This window comes from Lates calcarifer, unplaced genomic scaffold, assembly GCF_001640805.2.
Source record: "Lates calcarifer isolate ASB-BC8 unplaced genomic scaffold, TLL_Latcal_v3 _unitig_4441_quiver_2593, whole genome shotgun sequence".
Taxonomy (NCBI): Eukaryota; Metazoa; Chordata; class Actinopteri; family Centropomidae; genus Lates; species Lates calcarifer.
The window spans coordinates 401-12,266 of NW_026116903.1; the positions used below are offsets into that span (position 1 = coordinate 401).

Genomic DNA, 11,866 nt, shown 5'->3' on the forward strand with positions numbered 1-11,866 from the left:
GTTGAATGTTATAATTAGTGACCAACCTGAAATAGCACGTGTTTGTGGTGATGACAGCACATCACAGAGCTTCATCAGGTTCATGAAAAGACACAAAGACTTCTATCAGTCTGATGAAGCTCTGAGCAAAACAGCTGTTCTCAGTGCTATCAAAGAACATTTGTTTTTATGTGTTGTTGCTACCACAGACACTGAACCACTGAATGTGCTTTATTTTCATGTTGCAGTTTCTTGTTCCTCCAGCTCTGCTCATGCTGTAAATGAAGCTTTTTCTCTTTTTAACTAAGTAATATACTGTATGTTTCTTTACTGTGTGTTCTTTCATTTCCATGTAGACTTTTACGTGAACTAATGTACTTTTGTAAAATTATTTTATATATTTTTTTGAAAAAGTGAGAGAAAAATCTTGAGTCAAGGACCATGTCAGTTGGTTCTAAGTAAATACGGGTTATTTTCTAACCTTGGTACTGACCTTAAGTCTGTCATTTATAGTCTCTTTGGAGGACAGAGAAAACAGGTTCTTTTGTGCTGAAAGCTAATAAAAGCCCACATACTGTGCCCTTTATTCAGACACCATCACTTTTTTTTACATTTTGAAATGTTTCAGCTTAAAAAAAAATCTCTCATCAAATCTACACTCAATACCACATAATGACAAAGTATAAACATAATTTTAGAAATTTTTTTGCAAACAAAAAACTGAAATACCACATTGAAATAAGTCATGAGGTTGGTGGAACTGTCTGCAGAGCTTAGAGAAAGGATTGTGTTGAGGTACAGATCTGGGGAAGGCTACAAAAAAGATTGTTCTGTATTGAAGATTCACAAGAGCATAGTGAGGAGCAAACAGAGCAACTGGGGAGAAGGGCCTTGTTTACAGAGGTGACCAAGAACCTGATGGTCTCTCTGGCTGAGCTCCAGAAATCCTACAACAACATAAGAAAGTGTTTGTTTGTTTTTGTTTTTTAAGTGAAGGGGTCTGAATACTTTCTGAAGGCAGTGTATGTCATGGATTAAAGAGCTGCTGGTTTGTGCTGCTTCAGACAGTGGCCTACTGGATGCACTACTATGCTGTGCAGATCACAGTGACTGTACCCGTGGTTGGAATCATCAGGTCTCCACTGTTTTCCAACAAAATGATGCTGGTACAGCCTCACAAACCAAACTGTTACAGCATGCATCACATGAAAGCTTCTTCATAACCTGCCTGACAACAAAACCTGCAATACAAACCAGAGCATTCTCTGTTAGGCTCACAGAGCTATCTGGCAGGTAGCTGTGGTCCGACTGCACACTGGTGACAGTCTTAGATGGAGATGATATAATGTCAGAGTCCTCAGCTGGAACCACAGCTGACAGAGACGTAGAGATTTTTCACCAAAGTTTAAAGGGAAGCTTTGTCTCTTAATAGGATTAAAAGGAAGTTGTTCCTCTCCACTGTGGCCTAGTGCTGCTCATGGTGGGATTTGTTAGGTCTCTCTCTGTAAATATTTTAAAGAGTTTGGTCTAGACCTGCTCTGTATGAAAAGTGCCTTGAGATGACTTTTGTTCTTATTCAGCACTATATAAATAAAATTGAGTTGAATTGAATTCCACTTCTGCCACAAAGCAGCTCTGATATCATCAGGGTCAATACGTAAATATTGATAACAAAACTAGTCACAGAGATATGCAAATACTGTACAAAAACCATCAACTCAGTCTAATGATATTAAACAGTTTTAAAATAAATGATGTGATCTGACCTGGAACATATGGAAAATGAAAATTGAATCCTGCTAAGAGCCAAAAACAGTGCATTCATATATTCAACCAGAGATATTGTAATGTAATAATGATGTGTTTATTACAGATCTTAATATGTTAATCAAACTTACCTCTGATATGAAGTGCACTGAACTGGATGAAGGCACAAGAAGATCAGCAGACTGGAACAACAGGACATGTTTTTGAACACAAGTCAAAGGAAATGAAATAAACATAGAACTCAACACTCCAGATTTATAAAAAGTAAATCTCTCTGGAGCAATGGCTTTAGGTCAATGGGAGTAAACAATATCTGGGACTAGCTGTAGAATGGTTATATTAGAATGGTTATATTATTCTAGTTATAATTTGTCACATTTTTAAACATCATGCAAAAAGAAAAGTCGCCTTTTAAAATGGTGGTGAAGGTAAACACCTCTAATAAGCCACTCTACGTATGATACTTCCAAGTGTGAATCTTGTCAGATCTTCATTTTGTCGCTGTTGTCTGATAGTGATGTGTTTAATCCAGGTTTGGCATCCACAGCCTGCACCCACCTGTTTCCAGGTGTTTCCAGCACCTGTTATATTTACTTCTGGTAAGTATCTGTACTTTTGAAGAGTGTGGTGATGTGGGAGTAATATCTTCATGTGTGAACACACCTGAGAATGTCTTGACCTGGTTCTCAGGTTATTGTCCAGAGTTCACATGTGAAATCTGTACTTGTAGGCTTCATAGTTAATGTTAGTGAAGACATGGTGCTGCTTAAAGAGTTCAACTGGAAGATCTGAAAAGTTTGGGAAAACAAGCTGAACATTAACGATGAATCCAGCACAGAACATGACATGTTAAAACTGTAGGATAAACATTAGATTACACTTTACATTACATTATGTGTAGTTTTACTGCAGAAATGAAATGTTACAGCAAATTAAACTTTGAGCAGATAGAATGTCAAAGAAGTTACTTTAGAAAGCATTTCAAGAAATGATGTAGTTGGAAGCTCAGGTTGATTTCTAAAGTGTTTTTAAAAAATAATTAAAATAATAAAGTTTCATTTCAGGACAGTGATGGGACGAGACATTATACATGTCAAACGTCCATTAAAAGAAGAAGGCTGCGCAGGTCAACCAATCAGAGTAGAGGTCAAGCTTCTGCTGCAGTTCCTGTCAGCATATATTTTATTCTTCTCACAGGGATTTCACTGTCTTCTAAAGACTTCTTTGCCTATGACTGGAATAAATCCATCTGTAAATCCTCTACTTTCTCATGAGCTTTAATTGATTTGTTGATCCTGAAAAAATATCAACTTTGTAATAGATTCATTTTCCTCATTTTCATATGTGACTGTAATACCAATAAGCCCAGCGTTTTGCAAAGGTGTTTCAAACGACTGTTTGACTCACTGAGGCTCTTCCAGGTCCTCTGACAGCTGTACATGAACATCTGGACATTCTGCAGCTGCTTTTTGTGACATCCTGTTTGACCTGAATATACTGAGCACCCAGAGACTGAGTAAATCATTCAAGTAAAAAGGTATAGCTTGTATAACCAGTTATGTAAAAACTAGAAACACTGCCTCACAGTTTATGCCTCCACCAACCAGTCTAAGCACTCTGAATTAGCACATAAATTCTTCAGTTATGGACAAAAAAAAGTGTTTTGTTTGGTCATGGTGAGCACATGTGTGAAAGTGCTGCTGGATCCCTGATTAAATGATTTGAAGTCAAGGTATAAATTTTCCTCTTACTTTACCTCTGCAGTCTGTGGGCTCAAACAACAGAAGCATTACACAAACCATTCTGATTATTATTATTTTACTGTGCTGTATATGAATTTAATTCACCAAATGATGCTGTGAAGAGTAACCAACCAATATTATGAAATATTAATTTCTAATCATTAGAAATATTTAACAGTGTGTGGATAAAATTAGTATGTAACTATAATGTAGTAAAGTATGTAATCATTTAGAGTGATAAACTCTCCCTTTGTTTCTTAGAAGCTCTGCTTTAAAACCAGAATGGAAACGAAGACAAAAACAGCAAAACAATTTGACTGATCTATTTTATCTGTCACTTTAGTGTAAACTCTTTTGTCCCTGTCGGGATCCTGTAGGAATGATGACTCTGGTTTTCCAGTGGTCTGATTGGTCAGTAGTTGGCCTGTTAACAGGTTTTGATTTGATCCTCTGGGCCCGGTTTTTCAAAAGTAATCCGCTCGGATTTTGGATAACGGATTGGATCAAATCTTGAAAATGGGTTTTTCAAAAGAAAAAACGGATTACGTAATCGGATTAGATCACGTAATCCAATCTTGGTTTTGATCTGGATCAAACCTTTAGTTTGGGTTTTTTAGAACTTTTTAGTAGGATTGGGATCACTTTGATCCAAAAACTCTGGATTATACTGATCCCATCAGAAGGGTGGATTCAGCGTGGATTTCAGGCCCAAAATATAATGAAACTTTAAAACTGTATCAAATAATACTATATTTGGATCATGCAGTATAGCCTACAAGATATCCTATTCATTCATAAGGTTTTAATTTGATTTGTTCATCCATCAGGCCTCAGTGATTAGGTAAGCTATAACGTATTCAGCCTTTCAGTATAGGCCTACAGCAAAGTAGAAAGAGTTTGGCCTCATAAAATAATCTCCCAAACAGCTGTGAATATTGACCACAAATAATATATTGAATTCTGTCATTAATTAATGTGTATTCATCACAATCAAAGATATTTTTGTTGTGTTTTTAGATTATTTTTTAGTGATGCATGCAATGATAAAACAGAATAACAAAGCAATGGCATCACTGGTTTTTGAAATCCAAAACAAATCCAAATCAGAAATAGTGTCTAACTATTATGTCCCTTGTTGCATGTCCTGTTTGCTCGTTCTGGCAGAATGCAGGAGGTTGGTCAGGGTCTCCAAGGGGCTCAGGTGCATCATTGTCAGCACACAGAGGGACATTGCGCTTGGTAGCGATGTTGTGCAGGACAATACAGGCAAGGGTTATGTTGCAGCCGTTCTGTGGTTCCTACATTGTGATTTCCTATCCTCTTTGAGCGCTGGTTATCCAGATTTGGTGATCGATGTTGTTCGATGTTGCTTTGAAAAACCGGCTCAAAAGTAAAATGGATTACGTGATCATGGATAGCAAAAAAAAGGATTACCAAATCCGGATCAATTTTATCCGGATTAAACCTTTTGAAAAACCGGGCCCTGATGTTAACCTGCCCTGGAGCAGATTAGCCATTTAGTGTAAGTTACCATGGAGATTTATCCCGCTAAGAAGTGAACCACCATCGTCAGACTGAAAGCTCCGAGCTAAACCTGAAGTCACCTCTCTAACCTCAAATCCTGCATCGTAGCACAGGCCTTGGTACTCAGCCTGCTGGGTCTGACCTCCAGTCTGGGTTGGACCTCAACTCTGCTGCCCGCCCACCTCTGCAGGAACTATGACAGAGTCCTGGCCAAAATCCTCCACTCCACTGCCTGTCCCTCTCTCCAGTGACCTCAGCCTCAGCATGAAGTCATTCAACTTTACAGGAAACAGCCTTTTTACACCGTTCAGCTGTCTGTATCTGAGTCCTACCTTTGGGTCCAACAAAAAGCTTTGTTTAATATTTTGGTATTCATTTCAACTCCCCTGCAGTTCTAAAAGGCTTAAGCTCTCTCTCCTTCTCAACCCAACCGGTCGAGGCAGATGGCCGCCGAGTCTGGTTCTGCTCGAGGTTTCTGCCTCTTAAAGGAAGTTGTTCCTCTCCACTGTTGCCTAGTGTTGCTCATGGTCAGAACTGTTGGGTCTCTCTCTGCTAATAAAGACCTACTGTACATGTTAAGAGCCTTGAGATAACTGATTCACTGCTTTAAAACTAAAAATGACTTGTGCTAATGTTGACTGTTAATTTTGAAGTTATTAATAACAGACTGTCTCTTTCAGTGAATGCTGTGAAGTTGACACATTATTGTTCAGTAATTATTGTTCATGTTTGGCAGCTGTCTGTCTCCTGTTATTAATGGAGGGTTTTATTTAGATTTGTCTTTAACACAAGTAAACAAGTAAACTCATCTTGAAGTAAAGGCATTAACAAAAGGATCATTAATACCTGCTTTCTTTGTCTCTTTGCTTTTGACTTGAATTAAATATACACTATATACTTGACTTTAACCAAACGTTCCTTCTTTGTAAACTGTCTGTTTTAATGAAAGTCAAAATAACAGAAACATTATCTCAGTGTTTTCAGTTCAATGGACTTTGTCTCAGTTTCACCAGGAAGAAGAGAAAATATGAAAATGCAGTGCAGAGATGATCAAGTCCAAAGGTCTTCGAGCTTCTTTATGATCTGTTTAGTTAAACATTAATCATCGAGTCATGTCTTTAGTTTGGTCACTAAGCTTTTAGTCACTAACAGCCACAGCTTCTGGTTCCTACATCAACGATCTACTGCTGCATCCACTTCTCAACACTGAAAACAATACGAAGCTGCCGACGTTGATTTATTTATTTTTATTATATATTATTATATTTTTTAAGTTTTTTAGTTTTTTAGTTTCATTTTGTATGAAGCTGATTCCAGTCCTATCATTACACTCCGTCAGTTCCGCTTCATTTGTGGACCAATGACTGCACAGAGGCTTTTCAGTTTAATTATATTGGATCATGTGTCACACAGACTTTGTACTTTGATTATTACACAGAAACTCAGTCTGAATGTGCTGTGCTGTCTGAGGGTTAGTGTTAGTAGTGTCAGCTCAGGAAAACAGAAATGTGAGAGTTAACCAGGCTCCTCTCAGTCTCTCACTCACAGTAAGCAGGTTACCTACTGCTCAGTGCAGTGAATGACTTCTCTTTGTTTCCAGATGTTCTCCTCCTGGTTTGGATGAAGACTCACCTCCTCCAGATCTCAGTGAGATGGTCTCCTCAGCTCATGAAAACAACCAACCTTCCTTTCAAAATGAGTTCCAGAGGAAAACCTTTGACAGCTGCATCTCTGCTGGTAAAGCTGTTTACTGCAGAACATTACAGGAGGCTTGTGTTTGACAGGCAGTAATGTCTGTCACTGCTCCTCCTCTTTAACATCTCTGAGTTTGTAAACCTTTTTCTTCTCTGACTCTGTCTCTCTCTGTCACTCATACACAGTCATTTCAGTGTCCAGAAAGAAACTAATATAAACTGAGACAGTGAAGGTGTTTCTCTGTTCATCAGAGGCTTCATCAGCTCTGCTGAGTGAACATTATTATCCAGTGGTGGGATGGAGGGTGGTGGGTTGTTGTGTCAAATCTGTATGGTTCCTAATCCTGTGTTTCAGCTCTGTGAGTGAATCATGTGCTCAAAGTCATTTTTCCTGAATTTACATATTGAAGTCAGAATTCAAACAGTCTGCACTTCAGTAACATTTCCCAGCAGTTTGAAATCAAAGAAACAATAAATACAGAACCATGAAATAAGACTTTGAACTGCCAAAAAGTGAAATTGTCTTTGGTTCTTGTAGATTTCATTGGTCAGAAGCATCATCTGTAACATGTTTAAAGGCCAATAATACAATCTAACTTTGGTTTAGTAGATGAATATAGAAAGACAAGAAGTATCTGTAACTCATAAAGTAGAAAGGAAGAACAGTTGTTCTTTGGTCATTTCAGTGTTCAGTCTTCTTCTTCCTCTCCAGATCTTTATCTTCCTTCTTTGGTCCTGGCTGGCAGCAGCGTCCTCCTCCACTCACCTTCCCTCCTCCTCTGGTCATTTTCCACCTCATGGTGGCTGTCAGTCATTTCTTTAATCTTTACATTCTCTGCCTGATTCATTCAGACCAGTTGTTGACAGTGTCAATATTTCAACCAGACAATAACCCTCTTCTTCTTCTTCTTCTTCTTCTTCTTCTTCTTCTTCTTCTTCTTCTTCTTCTTCTTCTCCTTCTTCTTCTTCACAGATACTTTTGATGAAAGTCTTCAGTCAAAACAGTCTGACATGTCATCCAGCAGAGTATCAGATAGGGAATGAATGCTGTCCCATGTGTCCACCTGGTAAGATCCAGCTGAATGTTAAAGGGACATTTCACTGTGGTAGTTACAGATGGAGTCTGTGTTGTGCTTCCAGGTGTCAAACATACTTCATGAGCTGTTTCTGTTCACAAGTGAAATGTATCAGTGAAGCACCTGAATCTGACTGGACTTTAATTCCAACAGTAAAAGAACAGGCTGGAATGTTTTAAACTTTGTCTTCATGTGGTGAGAGTGAGAAGAATGAAACTGTAGTAGACAGCAGTGTATGTCACCTTGACCCTCAACATTATACATTGTCATTCAATAGAAACATAATGCATGAAATTAAACTGTTGATTTTCTTTTCAACAGGAAGTCGTGTTAAAACAGATTGCACAGAGTTCAGAAGTAGGTCCTGTCTGCCCTGCTTAGAGGGAACCTACATGAATCATCCTGCTGGACTTAAAAACTGTTTTCCCTGCACAAACTGTAACACAGGTAGATCTCTGTTCATATTTTCTAATTATTCATAGAAACTTAAATCCACATGTATGCATTGATGCAGATGTTTTCCCATGTATTCATAGACTGGATTCACTATCAGATTTCCTAAAGATGTCAGAAAAAGAGAATAGAAGTTCTGCATCTCTATATGTAACCTCTATATGTGTTAACAGGTTCTGGTCTGAAGATAAAGACTTCATGTACATCAACATCAGATACAGTTTGTAAACCACTGGAAGGATTCTACTGTATAGACGTCAAAGACAAATGCTGTATGGCAGCACAGAGACACAAACACTGTGAACCAGGACAATACATCAGTAAAAAAGGTTGGTCTTCTTGTTCTGACTTTAACATTAGACTGTAGGTTTAGATTGAAGGTTTTAAGAGTATAAAAAACTTTAAAGGTTTCAGTGTAGAGTAAAAGTAAAACCACTGAAGCTGATTAGAGGAAAAGAAATGGATCATTGCTTCCTGTCCATTTGTCTGACCTGTGCTCACTTTCTCAATGCCCCTTGCTAACAGTTTAGCACATACACACCTGCTCTTTTTGCCCTGTCATGGTAATAAAGTTAATTACTGATATGACAGAGAATGTAACTCCTGAAGTTGAGGTGATTTGATCTGTTGGAGTTGTTGGAACTACAGAGACTCAGTCCAACAGGTTTTATTTTGGCCTGTCATTATGTTTGTTATTTTAACTTGCAAAAGTGACAGCACCAGCTCAAAATCATTGATTAACTTATCTTTGCTAATCATAATTAGCATTGGAGTGAAATGAATCTGTATGGTACCAGCCCAGGTGTCAGGACAGAATCACTCATGCTGCCAAATCATCTGTCAAACTCACACATGCAGTGAAAAGCTGCAGAGCTGCAACATGATCAGTTTTACTTTAGCTGATGATGATCCATTAAAATGTGTCTGGATCAGCATAAACATTTTAGATAAATTTAAATATCCTGTGCTGAAATATTTGCATAAATTACTGCAGCTAATACCATTTAGATAACTTCAGTGTTAAACAGTAGAAGGTTTGTTTATGAAGCTGATGTGATTTCTCCTTTACACTGAATAAAAATCTCCTCTTTATCTGCACCTGTGAGAAAAGAGCTGCAGGAGAACATTTCATCAAACTCTAATTATTAAAGAATCAGCAATCAATTTGTAAACTGAAACCAGAGAAATGTTTCTGAATGTTTAGATTGTCTAGTTTTTAATAATAATAATAATAATAATAAAATAGTTTTTGGAAATTGGAAATCAGACAGGTCTGATGACATGTAATGATGTCATATAACACATTTCATAATATATGTTCATTAGTAACTACTGTCAACATGTATATAATGTGTGTTTGTACAGGAACAGCCTCCACAGACACTGAGTGCTCTGACTGCACTGATGGAACATTTTCAGATGGGACATTTACATCTTGTCAGCCACACACACAGTAAGTGAAACTTCACATCAGACACACACCTGGTTTTTTACTGCAGTCAATTTGTAGTATCTATACATTTTCCTGTAAAAATGTCCCTCTGTCATTCCAGATGTGAATCAATAAACCTTCAGCTGATCAGACCAGGAACTGCTACAACTGATGCTCAATGTGGAGAACACAGTTCAAACACGACAGTGACTGTGATCAGCGTTGTAGTATCTTTGTTATTAATAGCAGCTGTAGTCGTATTCATATTCATAAAGAGAAGTCGTCTAACAGGTAAGATCTGTGTGTAGTCAGATGAAATGTGATCATGGTTTAATGTTTGATAAAACTTTCTATCAAGTCATGATGTTGTTGATCAAGATGTTTTTCATTGGTTTTGTTTTTAGGCCGTTTCAGCAAAAAGAGTGAGAACAGTCCCCCAGAGGTATGTTTGTTATTCTCTTTTTCAAACTGTATGTATGTGTACACTGTGGTAGATGACAATACTTGGTTAATCTAAGTAATTCAGTTAATTAATTTATTTGTTTATGTTTCACCAAAAAGGTTCACCAACCTGAAGAAGCAAGACAAATGGTTGAACATCAACAGCAGCAGAGGTGATGACAGTGACCAGCAGCAGGTGAGACAGCAGTGAATTCTTCCTTGAAACTTGACTGAGCTGACGTCACTCTGTGAAGTCTTTACAAATGTACAACAAGTTTCTGATTCACTAGAGTGAACACTGTTCATCTCACACAGGTGTTACAGCAGAGACTAAAGGAAGCTGGAATGTGGATCTTGTTGACTCGAGCTACATGAAGCTCCTGCTGACAGTGAGTGTGTGTGTGTGTGTGAACACACAGACTTTACTGATCTTTGCTGCTGGTCAGAGATAGATTCATCCAGAGGGAGCTCCGAGTAGAGCTGCTCATCTTTCACATTGAAAGGAACCAGTTGAGGTGGTTCAGACATCTGATCAGGACGACTCTCTGCTGCCTTCCTTTGGAGATTTTCCAGCCACGTCCAACTGGTAGGAGACCCCGAGGTAGACCCAGAACTTTCTGGATGGATTACAGATCCCATCAGGCCTGGGAACGTCTCAGGAGGAGCTGGGAAACCTTGCTGGGGTGAGGGACGTCTGATAAACCCTGCCTAACCTGTGGCACTGCTACCTGACCCCAGATCAGCAGAAGAGGATGAGGACAGTGTCCTTTACTGCAGCATGATGGGACATCACTGCCATCAAAGGACCAGTGAGGAACATTATAATAATCCTTCACAATGGAGATTTCATTTGATGACATCATAGAGCTTCATCAGGTTCATGAAAAGACAAAGACTTCTATCAGTCTGATGAAGCTCTGAGCAAAACACACAGCTGATGTCAGTGCTATCAAAGAACATTTGTTTTTATGGGCTGAATGTGTTGAATGTACTGAATGTGCTTTATTTTTCATGTTGCAGTTTCTTGTTCCTCCAGCTCTGCTCATGCTGTAAATGAAGCTTTTTCTCTTTTTAACTAAGTAATATACTGTATGTTTCTTTACTCTGTGTCCTTCTGTAAACTCCATGTACAGTTTTATATAAACAAGTGTATTTTTGTATCATATTTTACTATAAAAGTGAGACAGTCTTTAGTCAAGAATCGGGTCAGTTGGCTCTAATTAAATCTCAGTTCTTTTCTGACCCTGGTACTGACCTTAAACCTGTCATGTCTCTTTAAAGACAGAGGACAGAGAATAACAGGTTGTTATTTTAGTGTAAACTAATAAAAGCCCACATACAGAGCTTTCAGAAAGTTATTCACTAAAAGATCCTTCATCAATCTACACTCGATACCTCATAATGATAAAGTATAAACAGACTTATTGAATTTTTCATTTATTTATTTATTTATTTTATAAATCTAAAATCAAAAAACTGAAATACCACATTGAAATAAGTCATGAGGTTGGTGGAACTGTCTGCAGAGCTTAGAGAAAGGATTGTGTTGAGGTACAGATCTGGGGAAGGCTACAAAAAGATTGTACTGTATTGAAGATTCACAAGAGCATGGTGAGGAGCAAATGGAGCAACTGGGGAGAAGGGCCTTGTTTACAGAGGTGACCAAGAACCTGATGGTCTCTCTGGCTGAGCTCCAGAAATCCCAAGCCCAAAGTGCCACGAAGGTACGAAATGGTGTTACGTAAAGAAGTGAAAACG

The 11,866-nt window shown here is 38.2% G+C and overlaps 1 protein-coding gene across 3 annotated transcripts; it reads left to right on the plus strand.

Moving 5' to 3' along the window:
• The first annotated feature begins 6,110 nt into the window (after window positions 1-6,110).
• On the plus strand, window positions 6,111-11,451 carry LOC108899603 (tumor necrosis factor receptor superfamily member 14). Of its 3 annotated transcripts, XM_051068370.1 has the most exons (10): window positions 6,111-6,749; window positions 7,419-7,512; window positions 7,680-7,773; window positions 8,104-8,229; window positions 8,409-8,564; window positions 9,601-9,688; window positions 9,789-9,958; window positions 10,072-10,109; window positions 10,229-10,304; window positions 10,424-11,451. In XM_051068370.1, the coding sequence occupies exons 2-9, from the start codon at window positions 7,504-7,506 to the stop codon at window positions 10,283-10,285; spliced, it is 738 nt and encodes a 245-aa protein (XP_050924327.1). In that variant the 5' UTR covers window positions 6,111-6,749; window positions 7,419-7,503; the 3' UTR covers window positions 10,286-10,304; window positions 10,424-11,451. The 3 variants fall into 3 exon arrangements, with proteins under 3 accessions (XP_050924327.1, XP_018555648.1, XP_018555649.1); XM_018700132.2 differs by lacking the exon at window positions 7,419-7,512 and having other exon boundaries at window positions 6,113-6,749; XM_018700133.2 differs by lacking the exon at window positions 6,111-6,749 and having other exon boundaries at window positions 7,294-7,512.
• Window positions 11,452-11,866: the final 415 nt, after the last annotated feature.

Coding starts and splice junctions, on each gene's coding strand:
- LOC108899603 (XM_018700132.2), top strand. CDS start 6,633: ATGAAGACTCACCTCCTCCAGATCTCAGTGAGATGGTCTCCTCAGCTC. Junction 8,230..8,408: donor CTGCACAAACTGTAACACAG/GTAGATCTCTGT, acceptor ATGTGTTAACAG/GTTCTGGTCTGAAGATAAAG. Junction 10,110..10,228: donor GTGAGAACAGTCCCCCAGAG/GTATGTTTGTTA, acceptor TTCACCAAAAAG/GTTCACCAACCTGAAGAAGC.